The sequence below is a fragment of the Theobroma umbraticum genome, unplaced genomic scaffold (genome assembly GCF_002168275.2).
Source record: "Theobroma umbraticum cultivar Fairchild unplaced genomic scaffold, ASM216827v3 scaffold_67.0, whole genome shotgun sequence".
NCBI classification, from domain to species: domain Eukaryota; kingdom Viridiplantae; phylum Streptophyta; class Magnoliopsida; order Malvales; family Malvaceae; genus Theobroma; species Theobroma umbraticum.
Genome location: NW_018397262.1, coordinates 6,249,479 through 6,272,470, shown reverse-complemented (window position 1 = coordinate 6,272,470; position 22,992 = coordinate 6,249,479). Strand labels below are relative to the sequence as shown.

The 22,992-nt window shown below is 32.0% G+C and overlaps 2 protein-coding genes across 8 annotated transcripts; both read left to right on the top strand.

The window, feature by feature from the left end:
* Positions 1-7,857: 7,857 nt before the first annotated feature.
* LOC110419770 (uncharacterized) lies at positions 7,858-9,648 on the top strand. Its single transcript, XM_021432870.2, has 3 exons — positions 7,858-8,053; positions 8,142-8,196; positions 9,181-9,648. Exons 1-3 carry the CDS (start codon positions 7,966-7,968, stop codon positions 9,338-9,340), a joined length of 303 nt encoding a protein of 100 aa, XP_021288545.1. The 5' UTR covers positions 7,858-7,965; the 3' UTR covers positions 9,341-9,648.
* Positions 9,649-11,173: 1,525 nt separating this feature from the next.
* Positions 11,174-22,986, top strand: LOC110419406 (B3 domain-containing transcription repressor VAL1-like). 7 transcript variants are annotated; one of them, XM_021432434.2, is made up of 13 exons: positions 11,175-11,353; positions 14,935-15,016; positions 15,162-15,257; positions 15,739-15,841; positions 16,511-16,793; positions 16,976-17,075; positions 17,718-17,892; positions 18,347-18,425; positions 21,410-21,564; positions 21,929-22,016; positions 22,110-22,406; positions 22,490-22,559; positions 22,644-22,986. In XM_021432434.2, the coding sequence occupies exons 1-8, from the start codon at positions 11,232-11,234 to the stop codon at positions 18,421-18,423; spliced, it is 1,038 nt and encodes a 345-aa protein (XP_021288109.1). In that variant the 5' UTR covers positions 11,175-11,231; the 3' UTR covers positions 18,424-18,425; positions 21,410-21,564; positions 21,929-22,016; positions 22,110-22,406; positions 22,490-22,559; positions 22,644-22,986. The 7 variants fall into 7 exon arrangements, with proteins under 7 accessions (XP_021288110.1, XP_021288109.1, XP_021288107.1 ...); XM_021432432.2 differs by adding an exon at positions 19,401-19,516 and having other exon boundaries at positions 22,110-22,559; XM_089784086.1 differs by adding an exon at positions 19,401-20,946 and having other exon boundaries at positions 22,110-22,559.
* Positions 22,987-22,992: the final 6 nt, after the last annotated feature.

Sequence of the window (22,992 nt, the reverse complement as noted above, 5' to 3'; positions counted from 1 at the left end):
CTTTGGATTAGGTCGGGGATTTGGATAAAATTACCGTTATAAGTCTTATTGTTTCAAAATTTTATTAAATTCCATTTTTGCCCTTCTTTATTGTGTTAAAGAACATATATTTAAATCGTATTTATGTCACGATATATGTTCCCAATCTAAAAATAATATTTAAAAGGATTCATCTTTGTCCGAACTTACTTCTATTTTAATATCTTTAATAAAAAGCCCCACATTAATAAAACATTAAATAAATTTTGATACTACTTTCACAAATTCACATTTTTAACTTCAAAATCATGTTTATTCTTTATTTACAAGTTTAAGATTTATTTCATTTCTTACTCATGTGATTCGTAATATTTATACTAATATATTATCAAAGCTTTTAATTTTTTAAATATTGTTAATTATAATAATAATATGTAGCTTTCAAAAAATATTGTAGTCATCATTTGTGTTCATAATTTAACCAACTATCTTTATCGTGTAATAAAATATTTTTAATGCATAAGTAAGTAAGAGAGTAATTTGATGAAAATGATTCAAAGTTAGTACTAAGCAATTTGTTAAAGCTAAGCTTTAAGTTCATGGTATGTTAAATTACAATTTTTTTTTCTTTGGAAATGTTAAATTATGAATTAGTTAATTATAGATAAATTTAATCATATTACAAAAATTTGATATAAAGACAACAATATTTTTAATTTCATTTTTATTACTCTTTTCGCTTTTTTGCTTTGTCCATCTTTTCTTTTCCATATATTACAAAATAACATTTATATTATAAATTTATTTTTGTGAATTTTTTATTTTTTATTAAACATTTATATTATAAGTATTTTTTAAAAATTTAATATAAAATATATCAAAATCAAAACAAAACTTCTATTTTATCCTCTGTAAAAATCAAGATAAGGACAGAAAATATTTCCATAAAATTATAATGAACCATGCAAATATGACCTTAATAATAACATTAACACAATTTAATAAGATGTATATAATTTTTTTTTTATAAATTAAAATGACAAAGGACTGAATTTCAGTAGATCGTGACTTTACCACTTACAATACAGGTCACGTACTTAATAAGATGCAGGTAATCTTAATGGGAATTCTTCCCCTTTGTTGTAATATCCAATTCATTATTTATTTATTTATTTTCTTTCTTTGATTGTTTACAACCTACTACATTCATTGGAATACTCCTTGGCTGGTAGGTAGATCTCAAAAATTAATAAGTCATATCTAAATTTTAACTAATTCTTCACTTTCAATAGATCCTCCAAAAGTATGTGTCTTTCCCTTTTCTTTTAATCATAATTAATTTAACATCAAACCCAAGTATAATCCAAACTTTCCCAGGCATTTTCAATTACTTAGTCATTTAATCATGGATTAAGATAAAATTAACAGTGAGGATTAATTAGTAACTGTTGATGGCCCCATGAAGTATTTGTGGCTGTACATGTGGTCCATTTGCAATAATTAGTGTACACATCAAGGTAGATGCTTGCTTTTGATTTGCCCAAAACGGTACGTTTCTTGTATGAACGGTATGTTTTCTTTGACTAGTGAAGATAATGGAATTGAAAAGGATATGGAAACAAATTTTGGTCTGTGGGTCTTTTTTTTTCTTTTTTTTTATTTTTTTTGTTTGAAATTATCAAAACTCAAAAGGCTTGTTTTTGAATTCAAATTTATTTTGTGCATGACTACAAATGGTGGCATGATTAGGTGTTTATAAAGTCAAAAGTCTGTTAATTTGATCTTTGAATAATGGAGGGAATTAGCTTGAATTATTAGGGTTTGAATTGAACCCAACTATTAATCCTTAATTTAGGAACTTTTAGAATTAGCAATTAAATTATTCTATTTGACTTACAAAGCAATGGCACTCACTAAGTGTATGAATAGATTTTTTTTGCAAAAAAAAGAAGAGTATGCTATTACCCTAATTCAATAATATCTAGATAGAATATCTAAACAGCATATGAATAAAAAGGTTTTTAAAATTAACGATTGATTAACGAATCGTTAATCAAATTATAATTTATCACTTTATGTTATATGACACTGATATAATATGTTGACATGTCATAATAAATGGTAATATGGTATGATAATATAACCATTTAATAGTTTTATTTTTCATGTCAATGTCACGCTAGTGTAATGTGAGCTTAAAATGATGAGCAATGGTTTGATTAATAATAATTAATCAACTTTTAATTATAAATTAACTTATTTAATCTAAAATAAAAATATTAAATTTAATTAAATGTAATAAAAAATTAAAAATTTATTTAAATTTTCTTAGATGATTTAAAAAATTTTAAAAGCAATATGATTAATATTTTGTATTAAAATCTAAGTCCCAATTAAATATTTAATTATTTTAAGGTAAAAAATATTGGGTTTTTTTCTTAGTGGGGAGGGGTTCGTGATGGGGATAGGTTCCAATGCTTGCATGACTAACAAGTAAGAAACAAAAAGACTTTAATTTCTTTTACAAATTTGATAGCATTAAAAAAGGGTAGATGGGTAATTACAACCAGTACCAAACTATCCTTTAATAATTCAAAATTGAATATTTTAGACAAGGGCATATAGGTAATTCTAATTTCACGCAATCCGTACGAATCAAAGGTTTTTTTGTTTTTTATATATTTGAATAAATTTATAAGTGGAGGGAGATTAATCATAACGGTAACGTGGCCCCCGCTAATCTTGTCTTGAGATAAAGGCAAAAGCAAAGAGAAAAATGTCAAACAACCAAACAACAAAAAAAAAAAAAAGGTTTTAATAATTTTAGAAATAAAATGAAAAGAAAAAATTGGAAAAAAGGCCACCTAATCCCGGCGAGATTGGAATCTCATTGCTTGTACCTTTCCCCCTAATTTTATGTGCTAAATGGGCCTTAGTGCCAACATTGGGACCCCATTTGATTGAACCCTTTGCAATTATTGGTTATTGTTTAGACCAATATTATAGATTTTAGTTTTAATTTACCAATAATTGTTTAAACTTGGCTTTTCTTTGTTTGTTTGTATTTTTTTCCCATTTTTTGGAATCGAAAAATTATCCCATTTTGTTTGTTTTCGTTTGACTTTTTTAAATTAATGTGTTTGAAAAGGAAATAGTTGGTGCATTTGCAAAATAATTTTTTAAAAAATTATTAAATTATTCAAAAAATTTAAATATATATTTATTATTTTACTATGTTCAATTAAATTTTTATAATTTTATTTTGAAACAAATAGTATATTATAATTAACTATTGGTTAACTGATTGCTGTTAATCAAAATATCACTTATCATTATTTATGTCAAATGATATTAACGTAAAAAGTAAAATATTTAATGATAGTGTCATCATTTATTATAATATATCAATATTTTTAAATTAACACTACATGATTAACTTTGATATATAAACATGTATTTTTTAAATTAAATGTTTTAAGAACATTGATTAAAAACAACAAAAATTTATAAAATTACAATGATAAATTTATTAGTAAATACTTTGTATAATTAGAAATAAAAATAAAAAAAAGAGATAATTAATTAATTTATATATATATTGTCTAATTGGTTGAGATTACTTGCTTATAGTTCACACTTTGTAGTTTTCTTCATTTCTATGCAAAGCTCATTGTCACTTTGCTGTATTCCTCTGCCATGACTAAAGCCTGCATCGAAGTACGATAATTTGTCGACTTTTGAGACTCGAGCTTCTCTTTCATTTTGCCAGCAGCTTTGCTGGTTCCCAATCACACGGCTTACCCAACAATCCAAACTGTTCCCAAAGGTTGGATTCTCATTAATTCATTGTTTATAATTTCCTTATAATACATGTTTGTGTCAATTCATGCATATTATTATCTTTTAGATTCAGGAATTTTTTTAATTAGTGTTATATAATAAAGGGTAAAATTATTCTCCTAATATTTTCAAATCATTAAATTAATGAAAATATTAATGGTTTATTAACAGTTTGATTTACATGTCTAGCAAAAGATTTTTTTATAAAATATTTATTTTAAAAATTAATGAATCCGTTCGAAATTTTGATTAAAACTTAAGAAGTTTATGTAATTTACTCTTATTTATAATTTCCTTAATACATGTTTGTGTCACGATTCATGCATATTATTATCTCTTAGACTTAGAAATTTTTGTAAATGGTGTTATAATTAAAACAAAAATAATTAAAAAATATTTATATTTAAATTATAGAAGAAAATTTTTCTTTTCATGTAATATTTAAATATTAACATATAAATTACTTTTTGATAAATCTATTTTAACTTAAAATCTTTGGCTCACTCTCTACAAAATTATACAAAAATTAATGGATCCATTTACATTATTAGTTATTTAAAATTTTAACATAAGTAATATAACAAAGTAGAAATTTTTGAAATATCAATGAATAAGGGATGTCATGTGATACCACAGATTCACCCTGAAACGTTGCACTTGTTCTTTCATCCAAGAAAACAAAAACTTAACTTCAATGATAGATTTAGGATTTTGTATGAGAAATAATTAAAAGACAATCATAGAAGATTATAAATTTATATATCTCAAATTTTATACATAAAATAAAAAAAATTGAGGGATGATGAACTGCACTCGCTGCTGCTTACTTTGATTTGGCCTATTTGGATTCTGTTATCCCTTATGAAATCTCACATTAGTTAACAATTAGGTAAACTTTAATATCACTTGTCACTGACTTATAAATTCAATTCAAAAAACACGTAGAAAAGCTCTTATATATGAACTCTTTAACCTATATCATTTTTTACTGATATGAGACTCATGTCAGAATTTCTATATTATAAAAAAAAATTAAATTTTAATATAAAATATATTAAAATCAAAGTTTTTATCTTAATCTTCAAGAAAATAAAAAAAAGGGGAGAGTAATTTTTTATTTGTTTGATGAATCAACTTCCAAGTTTAAGAAATATAGTTAAAAAAAATGCTTTGATAATTATCCTTTCAAGGAGTCTTTGGAGTAGCAATTAGCAAACATCATTAATTAAAAAAGGCAAGAATTTTCATGAAGATGTCTCCTAAATGGAACCCATGACCATGCAGTATAAAGTTTGTCTGGAATATTATAATTAGGGTTTTACCAATATTCCCAGGGATAATTTTTTTTTTTGCATTAAAAGTTAATATTTGCCTTTTTTTAAGCAGCAATTCAATCATTATTTCATGTTCTAATTAAAAAATTCCATTGGGAATTCTCAGAATCTCACGTCAACAGAAATCATTTCTTGGCAATCATCTAAATACCTCTCATTGCCTAGCTAGAAGGGAGAATATAAAAAATCATACTCTACATGAGTTTGGCATAAACAAACACTAATTAAGTGATTAAACTAATTTTATCTCATTAATTGACTCTTATGTCAACGTAACGAAAACGTCGATTGTTTCAAATTAATTGTAAAATAATCAAGTCAAGTTTGATCTCGATCGACGTGTGTGAAGATTTCTTTAATATATCAACATAGACCATGTTATGTTCTTGGATCATAAGTAACACCCTTAATCAGAGAAAGTAATGCTTTGATGAATGCCCTAATTTCCTATGCATGTGACCTGTGGTTCAACCTTTTTAGATATCTCTAGTGGACCTACCTTTATTGGGTAGGATTTTCAATACCGGGAGTGGGACGTGAACGGCGCCTGCAAGAGGAGCATGTTGCTGTGGGAAAATAAAGTGGTTTGGGTGCATCTTCTTTAGTGTTTTTTTTTTTTGTTGAGTCATGTGGCTTTGGACACGCTTTAATCATTGAGCATGATGGAGGGTTAAGATGAAACTTCTGACAACTTACAGTGGCTAGTCCCCAAAAGGAGTTGGAATGGTAGCTATCTTCAATCCAAATGGTCTTAAAAGTATATATCTGCCAAATGTTTTCTCATGCTTTGCTTTGGCTTCTTCCTCCTCCCAATGCGATTCCCAGATTGAGTAGTTTCCAAGCTAAAGGATATCTGCTGATGACACTACATTTTTCCTTCTTTTTTATTGATTCCTGTGAAGTGGAGTAATCCAGGGAGTACCCCCTGGATAGTTTGCATCGCTTGTCCTGTATTCCTGTATGCAATGCTTGCCATGGCCATAATTTACAGGACATGTTAAAAGGCCAAATTAAGCTTTCATAAGCTTAGTGTCATGTTCCATCCCACCCTGTAAAGCATAGACCATATTGATTTATTAAGCTTCACGTTTTTGTTTTACGAAAAAGTTTTTTACAGATTGATGAAAATATAAATACTTAAATATTCAGAATTCATAAATTTTTTTTTTTAAATCGTGACACTCAGAGTTTCTACTCGAAAGAGTAAAGTTTTTACTGAACTTTTTCGGATCGCGAGACTTTAAATAGGTTTTCATTTTCGTTAAGAAGTGAATTATTATTTGTAAAAGGAAGGTGATGGATATGAGTGAGAGAGTTGTCATAAACAGGAGGTTTGGCCAGAATTGATGGTGGCATCCGAGAATGATTAACGCCACCTAACGGGGCTGATTGGGGGGGCCATTATCAAAACTATCTACCTGTTTTCTTGCCAAAAAGGAAATCCAAAGTCAAGCTGGTGTTGTTGTGTTCATCATGTCTGATTGATAACATGGGGAGTAGCTGAAGTAATTGCTCTTTATGCACAGCAATAATTTTGTCTAACTAGACAGGATCTTCTAGTTTGGCCATTTACTAACATTGTTGAAACAGGGAAAAACAAAACAAGCACCATCCAAATCAGGGTTCCATGTGACAGAGAATGATGTTTCCATTGCAGAAAACTGTTTGTTTTTGGGGAAAAAATAAATAAATGAACAGGTTCCAGCAAATCAATGGGCCTGGTTCTCAAAGAAAGCACTTGATTCAGGCATTATTAAGCTTTGGGGGTTGATTTATCTGGGCAGCCCACGGTTGAAAAAGTGAGAAGGATTAAACCAGATAATTGAGACAAGAAAGAAAGACATGTTTCCCTTTGTGCATGAAAGTAAAAGACCAGAATCCATCAAACTTTTAATGACCCTAAGGACTTACCAGTTGAATGCTTTTCCTTCTCTTCCTGCCTTTTGGTTAGTTTTCTCACCTGACATGTTATGATTTTATGGATTTTTTTTTCTCAATTAGCATTTGTGTTTAATAATTTCTGTTTTTATGAGAGGTTAAACTGTTTTTTTTTATAAATCAAGGGTTAAATTGTTAACGTTTATCTTGTAAAATTATCAAAATATACTCAATTCAAAGTTAACATATTCGTACAAGTTGAAAGATGTTTATTAATTTTATTACATAAAAGTAATACTTTAACTTTTTTATAAATAGACGTTATTCACAAAATGTTAAATTACGAAAAGATATATTTACAAAGTATTAATTGAGAATAAAATCGTAAAGTGTTATACGAAAAAAAGTTAAATTTTGATTATATATAAAATCTATTTATAATAAAATAAATAATATCATATGACAAAACATGTGACAATATAGATTACAACAAAATCATAATAAATAGATTTTATTATTTGTGATTTGTTCTATCATGTCATTTGTTTGTAACGGATTTTGTCACGTGATTTGTCCTGCCACATGCTTTGCAACTTCAACCTATTAATATTTATTGAAACTTAAAAAAAGGGGTAAGGAGAGTTTTATCTTAAAAAAAATTAAAAAGAAAAGAGAGAAGAAAAATAATGCCAGTAGCTTCGCTATTATTAAAGATGGGCCGTCCGGCCCAATAGATTCAGCCACTCTTTGAATATGGGCTAAATCTTTACAATTTCTTTTTGGCCCAAAAAGTATTAAAACTGGAACCGGAGGCCCATTTCAATTCGAAGGGCGGCCGCGGATCTCTTCCTGCTTCTTCCTAAGGAAAATCCCAATTCCTAGGGTTTAACCGTTCAATTTCTGGTTCTGTTTTCTGATCTCTAGACCTAAGGACATGGCCAAAAACAGAAACAAGAAGAAGCGAAACGGCGGCGCCGCTTCCATGGACGACAGCGAAGGCACGGTTCCTGATCTTCCTCAAGGTAACTTTCACCTTTCTCTCTTATTCCTTTTTTGCATGTGCCGTTAACAAAAGTAGTCATTTATATGTAAATTTTGGTATGTGTGCAGCAATGGACTCTTCAGAGACTGGAGCTCAAAAGCCTGATTCCGGTGCTGCTAAAATGTTAGTATTCCTTTAATTTTGATAAAAGTTATGTTTTGGAGAAGGAATTAATTACTTCATGATGGCTTTGTGAGTGCGTTTGGATTCTTAGTGGAATATTTTAGTTTTATTTGAGTTAAAGTTTTAGGGAAAGGATAGCATTTGGGAAGTGAATTGTTGTCAATCCTCACATCAATTTACTCTTTTAGTATATTCGGATAGTATAATTTAAGGGTAAATGCTGCTGTGGAGCGCAAAGCGTGGAGTTAAAACTGAGGTTTTTCTAAGATAATTCGAAATTGATGCGTCTATATTATGTTGTTTGATGGGTTTTCCTAAAGAATTTTTTGATCATCTCTGCAGTGTGATTGGTAGTGAATATTTTAGATTTGTATGGTCAAACCGGTTTATAAATCGAAGATTGAAGCATGGCTATTGGATTCTTAAGCTCTCATTCTGCTTTTGAAAAAATCAGGATTGTTTGCAAGTCTGTATGTGTCAGTGATTGTTAGTATGTTGAGGGTGTAATGTATATGGTCGACCTTCTGATTTTTCCTTTTGGCAGTCAGTAACTTGTATGATTTCCATTCTCTCATCTTGCAAGCTTGTTTTGATATATTATTATTCTGGGAGTTCGAGGCGTTGTTCTATTGTTTTGCTTTTAGTCTTGTCGTTTTTTCTAGGTAACGGAACTTACCATAACATAGGTCATTCATATAGATAAGTCCTGCTTGCATGGCCTGGTAATCAGATTTTGATCTGTGGAATGATTGCTTAACGGCAAGTGCTAACAGTTTTTTAACGGATGTCTAAGAATAGAATGTCACTTAGAAACATTTATGAATGAACCCAAGGCCTAATGCTGCTTAAAACGTACTTGTTTAAGTAGCCCTCGTCAAAATTCATCATTTGTTAATCTTCATTCTATTATGGTATTGTTTCCTGCTGGTATTGAAGCTATCTTCTTTGAACAAGCCCTTTAACTGTGTACTTATCTTGAAACAGAAAGACGAAGAAGGGAAGACCAATGAAGAGATCAAAAAATGTTCGGAAGATGAAGGCTGTGGCAAAAGCTATCGCTACGAACGAGAAGTATGGTGAGAAAAACTCAAAGAATGAAAGCAAGAAATCAAGAACTCAATCAGCTAAATTGCTATATGACTGAGTATTTTAATTGAATTTTGTCTCGAAAGTAACTTATTAATCTGCTGTCCTTTTTAATCAAAGTCTCTGCTACTCAGATGTGTTTTTGTTAATTAGTTCGATTTTTGCAAATACCACTGGTTACACTTGCCATTTGGATTCAAAAGAGGAAAGTATTTTGAGGATTGGGGGTTCCCTAAATATACAATTTGATACAGAGCTTTGTCATACTCAATAGTTTGAATTCAAGCTTGGATTTGTTTGAATTGTACAAGAAGTTGAGTTGGAAATTCCTCTGAATTGTCTTGAAATAAAGCTGGACCTTGTCTTTCTGACCCAACCTTTTTTTTTTATTTGTAAAATTATGTATGGATTTTTACTCCATATATCGGTGATGACACGATGGTGACGTAATTTTTAAACCCATGTTTATGATGACGTAACTTTTAAACATAGGTTCTTTCAGATGCGGGTGACGATTTAATTTTTAAATACATGTTCATGGTGACATAGCTTTTAAATACATATTCTTTCCTACATCAATGATGTGATTTTTAAATATATATTGATGACACACAACGGTAATATAGCTTTAAACATATAATCTGTGATGATGTTGTGATGACATAATTTTTAGACACATGTTCATAACACACATGTATGTTTCGTATATCAATGATTATATAGTTCTTATATACATGTTCATGATGGCACGACCATAACATAGCTTTTAAGTACATGTTGGTTCGTATCTCAACGATGATACATGTGATGATGTAGTTTTTAAATACACGTTCATGATGATGTGATGATGACGTAACTCTTAAACCCATGGTCATTCATTCATGAAGTTTTAAAAATTTTTAATAATTATAATAAAATCAAAATCTTTGAATACTATAATAAATTTGAGTAACCAAACCAAGTGAAGTCATTCAATGCTCCCTTGGATTTACTCAAAACTGCAGTCAAATGGAGAGTGTGATTAGGATGTGGCTGACAGCACTCAAGCATCTTTGCATGAAAAACTGAAAGATTACACCTGTTTGAAAAGAGTAAAAGGGGAATCTCTCTCTCCCTCAACTTCATCCCTTAAAAAGCTTCAAATTCTCAAAGGTTATGATCCACTGCAACCTTGCCTACTTGAACGCATCATCATAACCAATAACGAAAATGCTAAGTTTAACAAAATAATTTATACCCAATTACCTAAATAATTTGTTTTTCCTTTCTATAATAGAAATAATAGAAAAAGAAACTTGGAATACCAAATTGGAAGTTGAATTATTTCCTTTCTTTTTACAATAAGATGCGGTTGTTATTATATTATATCATTAATCCTTACTATATAAATTTCCTCAATTATCATATTTAAATATTTTTAATAATTTTTATCGTATCTATTATATGATTTATATATTTATAAATATATTGAGGTTTTTTAAATGTCGATGTTGTCGTATTCGTTATCAATCTTAACGGTATTTTAACAAACTTAACTACATTTTTAACGGTTTTGAGAATTAATTGGGATAACTTTGTACTTATTAAAATTAATTCAATTAGTAATTACAAACTCTTCTGTGTCATATTATTACTATAAAACCCAAAATATTGAAAAATTCTCGACCATTGGATCAAATCAAACGGTCCTAAAACCCTCGAAGGCTTCCAGAGAAGGATAGGAAGAGGTACACAATAGCTAATGCGGAGCGTATCAATCTCGGTGTCAGTGTGCGTAAAGAACCTGACAAAAGTTTCCAATCTTAAAAGAAACTGTCCTTTTCTGTGTACTTTTATTTCCTCACTCTTTGCAGTGTCATATCATTTCAAAACCAAAGACAGTAAAGAAACCGAAGCTTGTTTGGTCTGTGGGGTGGTTATCGAGAGAGAGAGAGAGAGAGAGAGAGAGAATGGCTTCTTCGTCTTCAGCATTTACCAAGCTTTGCTTTCACTGCAAAGCTCCCTCTGTTAACTTCTTCATAGGCTGGCAGCTTCGTAATGGTGGTTTCGCCATGCTTTGCTATAGCTGTGGGTAAGCTTTTTTACGCTTTCTTTTTTTCCTGTTTTCATTTCGTTTCTTCCAATGCATGTTGTTTTTTCTTCTTTTTTTCCCTTTTTTTATTATCTTCTCTGAATGTGCGTGTTGTTTTCTTTGTTGGGTTAGATAAAGTTGGGTTCTTTGATCATTATTTTCATTGTTTAATAGATTAATTCGATTTCATGGTTTATGTTGTCGCAGATTTCGAACCAACCTCCCGAGTTATAGTTTGGGTTTTTTTTTTAATTAATTTTTTTAAGTATAAGATAGGGAATTTGAACGCTTTTTGACTATAGAGTAAGATAGATGATTTTTTGCTGTTCATTTTGCCATGTTTGTTCCTAAGAGTAAAAGTTTAGGAGCTAGGATACTGTCACTGTGTGAGAAAGTTAAAATTGTTGTGTTAGCAGATAAGGGGGCAATCTGCAAAAGATAAAATTGTCGCATTTTTCACTTGATTAGGATAAAAACGAAGCTCAATGATTATTTTGGGACGATAGAAGTTACAAATTTTTCATGTTGATTTGTTGGCTTTAATTCGATGTTTATGTTTATGTTAATCTTGTTTTTGGATTTGTTGGAGTTCTTGATATTGGCTGGGTTAACTACTGGTTTATCTGAATAAAATAAATTAGGATTTGTGGCATAATGGTATAAATTATTGTCTGCAATGGATTTCTTGGAGCTGAAGTATGGTTTTCAAGGAATTGATGCATAGGACTTCTCCCCCTGGGTTGTACAATGAAACCGTTTTAGATTGCTCTACATTTTGGGAAGTTAACAATTTCGTCAACCGACTTCGTTTTTGTATTGACGGTTGGGGTCAATTTTAATCCCTCAGATATGCTATCCTTTCTGTGATGTGTTCTCCTGTTCTTGTTGTTGTTAATCTAAATTCTAGTCACAAGAGAATTTTTGCCATGTTTTAGTTCTCTGTATGGGGTCAACAAGTGTAATTCTGGTTTTCTGGGGCTTTTTAATATCAACTTCACTGTTCTTTGCAATGATTATTACCCTCCATCTGTCAATTCCACCCTTTTTTTTCCCTTTATTTTTTGCGTTCACGTTTGAACTGCAAGCTGAAGAAGAATGGGCAAGAAATTCTGGTGATTGCGGCTGTACTTGGTCTTCATATTCTTCCTTTCGCTTCTTGTCAAACTGGCAGCATAGAAGAGTTGGAGTTTCACTTACCAAAGACAGGAACGGAGATTTTAGAATGAGTTGTAAATAGGTTATCGCAAAAGAATTAGAGTAAGCTCTCATTTTATTTCCATTGTTTCTGTTATCTTCGTGCTAAGTAACCCATCCATCCAATTCCTTTGTTGTGCTAAGTTATCTTTGCTGACAACTTTCATTGATGCACTTCTCTTTCCTTTTGATGGAGTAATTTCTCTCTATTTCATTTACATTTTTATTTATTTGTGAAATTTGTAAACTGAACAGTTGGTTTGTGACAAGCATTTCAAGAAGGCAGGAAATGATTGTTAGCTTTCCTCTTGAGATGTGTCTTGTCAGTGCCTGGATAATTTAAACATGGAATGGAAACAAAAACAAGTTTTGTGAAGATGATTATGAATGGTAATCATCAATTCACATGAAAATTAAATCGTAATTGTTAGTAAAGATAACGGAAAATTGGTTTTTATAAATTGAATTGCTAATGGAATGCTTTTGTTTTTTGAGCACTTTCCTTTTCAGATAAACAGATAACAGTTTGCCGTATAACAATCAGAGATGCATTCTTTTATGGTGTTAACACTGTAGAATTTAGTTTTGATTTAAAACGGCTTTTCAAATTTTGGCATTGAGTTAGTGTTTATAGAAATGATAAAACAATAGAGGATGTCATGAAAACAGGAAATAGTTCATTTATGTTTAGTTTAACCTTAGAGGCTAATTGGTAACGGTCAAAACATGAGAAAGTAAATACTTTGAGATGTCATCATGATTCGTTTGTCGTATTTAAAGAGGAAGTTAGAATCTAGAGAACCTTTTTGTCAGTTCCAATGAAAGAGATCAGCCGTTAAATCCAAATTTATGTCAGGTTAGTTCTTTCTATTTTTGGGCATTCAACAGATATTGCATTTCTCTATAAAGTTATATCTACGTGACGTCATTATGGTGGCACCATTGTTGATGAGAATGGTTGCTCGAGCAGTGTCTAAAGAAGTTAGCCTTATAAGAATTGATATGATCGGAGAAAATGTGCTTTTTATGAGTATAATTTTAGCTCTCTGTGATTTAAAATAAGTAAGTCGGATGCTTATTTGCATAATTAGAGATGGGAGCTTTTTGTTGCATCTCTATTCTCTTTCTTGTAATAATTCATATATCCATCATAAGGAATCAAAAGTTTGGTTTGATTGGAGAAATGGAATTGGTTGTTGATGGAAGAGGAAGAACACCTTCAAAGTGTTGGGCCTTTGATGTTCAACTTTTCCTTCTTAAGTCAATATTATTATGCTTTAGCTTAGAGGAAAAAGTGTGGGAGAGATGGATATTGTATGGTTCATAAGTTTCAAGAAGGAAATATGATCTATAGATTTAATTTCTGTGTTCGATGTCTTTAAACAGCTATTGCTTGAGTACAGATGTTAGCAATCTGAATGCAAAATTTCTTTTGGCACCGTGTTACATATGCAATTTACCAATAAGATGGACTAAAACATTTATAGAAATTGTTTCAGAAGTATGGTCTGTTCGCTATAAATGATGAGTTGTACATCAATAGTTGGTTAAATTTTATCTTACCAGAAAAAGCCAGCAAAAGTCGTTTTCTGCGTGCTTTCTGACATCTTTTGGTGCATTGTCAAACTTCAATTCTGGTTACAGTTATAGTTAGTAGAGAGATGCAATTGCTTTGGCTTCAAATAATGAAACGACATGGTTTTTGTTCTGCTTTTAGTAGCACTGCCTACACTTTCTTGCTTTGGAAGTTATGGCAGTAAGTTGATCCGTTTCCCTTACTTTTTCAAAAAAGACTCTTTCTTTCTTATTCTACTTTCCCTTTCTCTCTCTCTATTGGAGAGAGCGTGTGTGTGTGCACATGCACCGACATTTAATAGTGAAAACTAAATACACATCATTTATGAAAATAACAAACATATCAATGTTAACTAAAATTTTTTAGGGTGAAACATAATGTATTTTTTTAATTTGCAATAGCTTATCGATTTTTCGGCACAAATTGTTGATGTTTACTCAAGATTTTGTGGACACCTTTTACTTCAATGCTGCTTTTCATTTTTGGATGGCAGTTTGTTTCTTGAAGTATATTGATTTACTTGTACGTGTTCATGTTTTGGATTATGAAAACATGTGTTTAGACTATGTTATTGACATCATGAATTCTATGTTCAATTTTGGTGCTTGCATCCATGTGGTCCGTAGAAGTTTGTATATAGTGCCTAGGTTTCAGTTGATAACAGTACTTGGTATTCAGTATTAAATCTTCTTATGCTAGCATCATTTGTGTACCTCAGAAGGTAATATCACGAAGCTTGAAAAAGATTTGAAGTTTATTTACCCTCCATAATGCATCATAAACAACTGACTTGGTCTTTTTGCAAATTCAGTTCTGCTTATTCGAAGGGAACATTCTGTGATACTTTTCACCCTGAAGCCACTGGTTGGAGAGATTGTGCTTCATGTAGGAAGGTAAGATGAAAACTCTTGTTTATCTTCCATTTTCCTTTCCCTGTTATGCAGGTCGTTCCAGATGATATATCTCCAGGTTATTTATCCTTTGAATTTAGTCTACAAATTGCATGTACGATGCTTAATTTTTCTCCCATTGCTGCAGCGGATTCATTGTGGGTGCATTATGGCATCCAGTACATATACAATACTGGACTTTGGTGGTGTGAAATGTACAGAGTGTGCCGTGAATGAAGCTTTGGTAGGAGTCAACTATCAAACCTGCATCTTTTTTTTTTTTTTGTTTTTGTAACTTAGATAGTCCTCCAGACATTCCTGTGAAAATTAATATATATGTTGTTTAGCCATTTTATATGTGTTTTCTTATTGATAAATATATAATACGCATATAATGGAGCAGCATTGGATGCATAATCACAAACTTAATCGAGTAGTTGCAACTCTATTGTCCATAAAAACCCAATAAATTAGTCTACAATGCCATCATCCTTTGAATCTGATTGATGAATGACCTATGGCTTCAAACTTTAAACGAGTATATATTGGGAATGTTTCTACAAGTTCTGAGTTCTGCTTATTCCTCCTTAATCTAAAAATATTAAAGTCAAACTTTAAACGAGTATATATTGGGCATGTTTCTACGAGTTCTGAGTTCTGCTTATTCCTCCTTAATCTAAAAATGTTAAAGTTATCACATTTTAAATTAATATTTTCGATTTCAGGCACCACACAGATGCTCACCAAGCTTCTGGAGCCCTCAGGCTATTCAGCATGCAATGGACTCTGCTAAAAGGCTATATATTGACCATGAGAAAGCAATAACAGGTGACTGTCTGTACACCTTAGCTTTGGAATGAACTGAAATTGAAAAAAAAATGTCGTTGATCTCTAGGTTTTTAAGTGCTCTTGTTTGTTCAAGATGTGCATGGACTGGTCTGCTTGCAAATATGAAGTCTGATATGCTGATTGTTTATAATTTCTCATAGGAGAGGAAAGGATTTTTAACACTCGACCATTATGCATAGCGAACTGAACTACAAAATAAAAGAGAAGGGCAGAGAAGAAATAAGGACATCAATAACATAAAGGAAAAAATGTTTTACTATTGGTTTTCATTTTGGTGTGGGGGTGGGCGTAGCTTTTTTCTTAAGGAGCAGTGTCAAATGAAGTTGTAAAATTTCTGGGTCTTAGATCTGCTCAAGTTTGTTTGTTTGGTTTTTTTTCCCTCTTTGTTTATGCAAGTTAAGTCATAATTTAGGCTAAAATGATGTGCTTAATCAGTCCTAAAGTTAAAGTTAAACTGATTGTGGGAAATGTTTCTGGATAGGAAGAGTATTTAGATATTCTTGTCATCCGCAAACACACAAGGAATGCATATAAAGTTGCATAAGTTGTTTTATCTTAGTCCTCTCCTTCAACAATCGCAGCAATAAATTGTCATTTATCATGTTTTTCCAGTAGGTATGAAAAGTGACTCCTGCATTCATGTTGCAGGAATTAAATCAGGAATTGATCCAATTGCATCACCTAATTCTGTAGTATGCAATGTCTTACCTAAGAAGATAGCCACTCCAACTATTCCCGGAGCAGCATTTCAAGCGCAATTTCCTTTATCAGAAACTGGAGAAGAGTCCTCTGTGAATTCACCTGATGGAACCAATAATTCTTGTCAAAAGAAGGGAGGAAAACATCGAAAGGATGTCTACAGAAAAACTAGGGTACAATCTAGATACTCACCGCAGACCAGCTTGGAGGAGCTAAAGGAAATCTGCAGAGTGTATCCTTTGAAGAATTATCTGGTTGTCTTATCATATGATATTAGAACTAGTATACATTTATTTAGTATGTTACTTTTATATTTTAGCTTGATACAGCTGGATATAACTTAATGAAATTTCCTGGTTAATATTGAACTTGATGTCTTAGATTAGAAATTGTGAGTCCTTAATTATGTTTCAGGTCACAATCAAGCCTTGTTCCTTTGTTTTCGAAAACATTGACTGCTAGTGATGCTGAAGCCAGGAATGGGCGCCTTGTGTTACCGAAAAGATGTGCAGAGGTGAGTGTTTGCAGATTTGAAATTTTTTGAAGTTCTTAAGTTGGCATGCATTGAAAGGTTACTTAAGGTTCTTGATCGAGATTGTTCTACAGTCGGGGTGAGTCTCAAAGAGGCATGAGAGGTGTTTGGACTTCTTACTGTCCAGTAAGAAGATAATGAAACTGATTGTGATTGAAAATTTTTTTACTGCAGCATTTGCATTTACTGCAATTTAATATTCTATTGATTTTTATTGTTTTCTGTGCATAACTTACACTTAACTATTGAGTCATATTATCTGCAATATATACTGGCCTTTATATGGTAAAACATTGAACTTTCCAAATCAATCTCTGCACTGGAGGCTGTTAGCCCTGCGGTAACATCTTATCTATTTTTATGTACCTTGCGGGGAGATATTCTTCTGCCTCTTTTCTCTGTTTATCATCCAGCTACAGCATAAGATGTCCATCAAATGACGATGGATTTTTATCGAACACTACTTGCTTTTAAAGGGGGGAGGAGAATGGGCAGTGCAAATTTCCTCATTAGTTTCCTTCAATGTGAAGATATGAGATTAGCTACAGCATTTTCATTCTGCACTTAATTTTTTCCTGGTAAAAAATAGAAATGTTTCTTGTATTAAAAGAGACAATATCACAGGCTTATTTCCCCGATATTTCGGCACAACAAGGAATCTTTGTTGTAGTGCAAGACATAAAAGGAGATGACTGGGAATTCTACTACCGTTACTGGTCAAATACTAATGGAAAGATGTATGTGCTTGAGGGGCTTAAAGATTACATAATCTCGGAGCAGTGGCAACCAGGTGATACAGGTAATTGCTGACATAACATAAGTATCTAATGATGCATAACCTATACACGTTTTCCCTTTTTGATAAGTTAAGTTGTTTATTTATTTATTTATTTTTTGGTGGAGCTGGCATTTGAACCATATATTTGTAGTTCTTATTCTCTATTCTATCTTACTATTTGGTCACCATCAATTAGTAAATTTGAGCTTAGTTGTGCTTGCTAAATGATTGACTTTTCAGATACTTCAATTTCATCAGAGTTGTGTAGGAAAATTATGTGCTAAATTTACTGATGACAGTTGAGGTTCTTCATGCACTTCAAACATACTCCATCAAGCTATAATTTATTATGTCTAACCAAAGAAACATTTTGAAACGTTTTAAGATTTATTTTGTTTCACTTGTGAATTACCATTTTATTTTGCACTGGCAGACGAGTTATAACTTAGTACTGACTGAGATGATGAATTTTCAGTTACATTTTATAAAAGAGAAGAAGATGGAAAATTGTTTATGGGGCTAAAAAAGGTTCAGGCTGGAAAATCAGATTAGAGGTATGGCGTGCTACTTAACTCATCTTTTTAGTGTATGTGAAATTATGATGCCAGATAAGTGCAACATTTGCTGGTGTCCATTTATTCTCAATTAAGTGCTGCATGAAAAATCTGCTTGAAGTCTCTAATATGTCGATGGCTGATGCATTGCATTAAAAGATCAGCTATATGCTAGGGCAAAGCTGCAAATAACAATGACTATGATGGTGATAGTGATGATGCTAATGGCAATATAGGAATAGTAACAACAATTATATCTGTAACTCCTGTTTCCATATTGGATAGCATAAATCATTTGTTAAATGTTGGCAGCTTCAATCAGAAGGAATCCATCAAGCATATCTTTAGCATTGGCTTTACTGTAGGCCCTTAATTATGACATTAATACTCCAAAAATAATGACAATTCCTGAAATGCAGTTAGACATGACAGAGAGTCCTTCTATGGTTTTGACTTGTGACAGTGAGTGGCCAGTGACTGGAAATGCCTGTCATGTTATGATGTTGTACATATACTAGGGAGCAAGGAAGCCGGATATAGTCCAAATAGCAATATATGTAACTTGCATTTGCTAGGACAGATAATAGTTCCCCTGTCACCATGCAATAATGGTTGCCTACTGCCTTTATTTATTGTCCCCCTTTTTTCCCCAAATTATCTATCATGAATATGCTCTTCAAGCTCATCCTAACATGAACCTTTAAAGTGCTTATTCTAATTACCTCAAAAATATTGAACCCTGGGTAATCTTTTTTGTCCCAATCTTTTGAGTACAATTTGATGTGGATAATGTTGCGCTGATAAAGCTCTTTCATCATAGTACATAGAACCATTTCCAACATGGGCAGGGAACAGTAGTCTCTCAGCAGATGGTCTATGAAGATTATAATCTTGATATATGATGTGTTTATGGATTTTATGTTTGTCCTTAAAAATTTGTTTCACCATCCTAAAATCTCACACTTTCTTTTCCAGAGCTCAGCTTGATGTTTGAAAACGACTTTACCCTTCAAAGACCAGTGTGAATCTTGTGGTTTTCGTGGAAGGTGTTGAAGTTCTTTTTGCACATGCTGTCATCAGGCAGCGAACTAGTATGTTGATAAGTCAAGGAAGTCTGTTTCTTTGTGGCTGGAATACTTCTAATTATCTTTATTCCGTTATGAGTCAAACCCTCAAAATGACTATTAATGCAAGAAACTTGCTATGCTAAATTTGCAGTATCCTAGGATTGTTTCAAAACAATTTAAAGGTTGATGTTTGTTGGTAGAACCTACAAGAATATGTGGTTTTCTCATCTTATATGTTTGTGAAAAGAAACAACAGTATATTTTATAATCCCTAGTTTTGAAAACTTTTAAATAAAAGAAAACAAAGTCAGTACTGAGCTTGCAAATAGCCTAATCCTAGAACATGTTCAAACAATATGTTTTTGGAAGAAGATGCTCATTGCTTGGAAAGGAAATGATAGCTTATGTTTAATCTTGGTCCAGCATAAACTTTAATCTTAAGCATAAAAATTCATCGGAAGTACCGGTAAAAAGGTATAACTACAACATTTGGATTGCAAACACTTTCACTATATAATTTTAGTCTGTAGGCAGTTAAATGCAAAGAAAGCAGGATCAATGCAGACTAGTTAAGGGCCACAAGAATCACTGATAAAGTATGACAAATATGAGACTTCACTAAGTTGAGTGTGACTTAAGATTTTCAGAGAAGGCCTCAAAGCCTAGAATGGCTTCATTTGTAGTTTTAAAGTAAGGATGCCATTGCAGATTTTTAAATGATGGGGGGCAATCATATAGAAATTTTTATACTAAAATTTTCTGTAAAAAAGCAACATGAATTGTTTTGTCTTATGGGAAGAGAAGAAGTGAAGGTTTTTGCAAGTCTTATCCATACAGAAAGGAATTCTTGTGTTATCTTTTAAGCTGAAACAAGTTGGAAATCACATCAATGTTTCATGAGTATTTGGACAATTAAAAGAACATAACAAAGAATTCTTGATTGCCGGAATTGTTCCACTGGTTTCCTTTGTGTCCTGACTCTGAATTTCCTTTCAACCTTCCTTCTAGGTTTAGTTTCCTTCAAATGCATTATAGAAAGATGAAGATTTTGTCAATATATATTAGGAACAACAATAAATGATCTTATAAAAGAAGAAGTGCAAGTCATGTTCAATGCGTGTCTACTTCCTGCCACAAATATGCAAGTTCATGACAAGGAAGTTGCAAGTGATTGGTGTGAATGATGAGAAGACAATAGGCTTTAATTTTATCATCATGATGATGGAAATATTCATTGTTGGCAATCACAGGAGATTGAGATGGCCGACAGTCACTCACCTTTTCACACAGATTTGTTACTTGTGAATGATCTTAATACAGGATGTCTTCCTTCAAAGTCATTAGCTGGACATTCTGTGGTTGAGTTGGTTTGTAATGTAAATTTAGTAATGCGAACAAGGTTTGTCATTATCCTTAAATGTCACAACTCAGGAATCTATTCTGCAATTAATATGGTAAGCTATATTTAGTAATGAACTTCACACTGCATTAATGAATATATATCTTGCTAGAAAACATTGCTGACTGTCAATCTGTCTAGCCAGTCTATATATCTCTGATATTATAAATGGAAATTTGGCAAGACAGATTAATTTTCCATTTTTATTCTATTAATGGGATCTTTTCTATACTAATCAGTTATTTAGCAGCAGGAGCTTTTTGCTATACATATGCTTTTACATGTATAAACACGCAATTTGTTATATGGAAACTATTCAGAAAACTATGATGTTCTATTTGCTACCACTTTTCATGTGCCTATCACCCTATAGCGGGAACCGTATAATTAGGAAAAAGCACAAAGCCATACAGAACAAAACAAAGTTTACATATGTATAAGTATAAATTTACATATAGCTTTGTCATGAACAGACCAATGTGGCATTTGTTCATTTAATGTGGATTCTTGTATGGCAGTTACGTTGGTGTCAGAGTAGGTTCAAGGACATCTGAATAATGCCTGATCTCTTCTTAATGTGGACAAATGAGGATTATGCTTGGCATGTCAGCATGCATACGTGGCTCCACTTAGACATAAGAAGTAAGCTGCCCCGCTGGTTAACAGTTGTCAGGTTAGATTACATGTCCGATTCCTTGCCGTACTGCATTTCATATATGGCCTGAAAACTGAGTTGTTTCTTTTGTATGTTTCTTTTCAATTTTCTTAAAGATGACATCGCAAAATAAATATGTGCTGCAGTTTATACAAATGCCTCATCTCTGGCCGATGTCTCTTCTTCTACCAATGTTCTCACAAATATGGTTTAAGTACCATAGTCTTTGAAGTGATACTTAATATCAGTTCCTTTTATTCTGTTTGTAGTAATTGAGGATGATCTATATTGTGAAGTGCTGAAATATTGGTTTCAGAGGATGAAGGCTGATTTTAAGATAGTGGCCTGATATGTTATTTTTGCTCAATTTCTGGCATGGTAGGGGGAAAACCACTTGTGCAAAGTTGACTACTTCAGTGACCAGGTCATGCAATAGCTTCCCTCCTGACTGGGAAAATCCTGATATTCAGGTCAGATGCACAATTTTTTTCCTTCTTCTCACTAGTGTTCTACTCAAATAAAGAATATAACTCGAGCATCATTGCATTTGATCCGATTGCTAGTTTCTTTCGATTCATAGAGTTGAACCACACAGTCTAACAGCAATCAAGTGAACGCTGCCGGCTCATGCACTTGTCTTAACAAGAAGAAGCATGAGGTAGTGAGTAATGTATCAGGATAAATCCCTGTGCAACCAGAACAAATCCGTAGTCAGAGTTGGACTCCTACTAGAGAGTTGGGTTCACGGAAACAGGTTATAATGAAAACTTCTAAGCCTTTGTGGAGAGTTGTTGCCAAAGAAAAACCCGTTTGTGGGGGGGGTGGGGTGCTGAAAAGCTGTGTTTCAGCCTGTGTTACATGTCAGTAGCTCAACTCTGCTTATTCCCTACTCCTGAAACTCAACTGATACTAGGCTAATATGAAGCAAAGATTTCCTTCTCAGGGATCTGATATATCTCCTATCCTGAAACCAGCCTTATTTCCTTACCCAAATGCAACAGTTACTTACTAAAGTAAACATTCTTTCTCCTTTTTAATCTCTTGTGAAATCGTCATGTGTCTAATTTGCTAATGATGGTTTTCTCGTTCTCATGTAGATATATCAGTGACAATGGTAAAACACACTACTTGCTTCCATTGTACCAAATGAAGTGGCTATGGGCTATGGCTGCAGGAGCTACCAAGTAACAAGAGGAAAAAGCTTGCCCATGGAGGAACAAGATGAGAACAATCCCACCTTTGTTCGATTGTTTTGGGAATATTAGTCGTTCAGAATATTAGGAAAACAAGGTGTTACTCTACGCTACATACCTAAGAAATATCTATTTTTAATTTGGAAATTTATTGCTTTTTTAAAATTTATATTATTATTACTATTTAAATTTTATATAATTTCACAGATAGATTAATTTCTGTGAGTTAAAAGCAATATATTTTAAATGTCCG

Bases quoted from the DNA above. Each gene is read 5' to 3' on its own strand.
- LOC110419770 (XM_021432870.2), top strand. From the start codon at position 7,966: ATGGCCAAAAACAGAAACAAGAAGAAGCGAAACGGCGGCGCCGCTTCC. The intron at 8,054-8,141 runs GTAACTTTCACC...GTATGTGTGCAG, and splicing joins GGTTCCTGATCTTCCTCAAG to CAATGGACTCTTCAGAGACT. The intron at 8,197-9,180 runs GTTAGTATTCCT...ATCTTGAAACAG, and splicing joins GATTCCGGTGCTGCTAAAAT to AAAGACGAAGAAGGGAAGAC.
- LOC110419406 (XM_021432433.2), top strand. From the start codon at position 11,232: ATGGCTTCTTCGTCTTCAGCATTTACCAAGCTTTGCTTTCACTGCAAA. The intron at 11,354-14,934 runs GTAAGCTTTTTT...TTGCAAATTCAG, and splicing joins ATGCTTTGCTATAGCTGTGG to TTCTGCTTATTCGAAGGGAA. The intron at 17,893-18,346 runs GTAATTGCTGAC...ATGAATTTTCAG, and splicing joins GTGGCAACCAGGTGATACAG to TTACATTTTATAAAAGAGAA.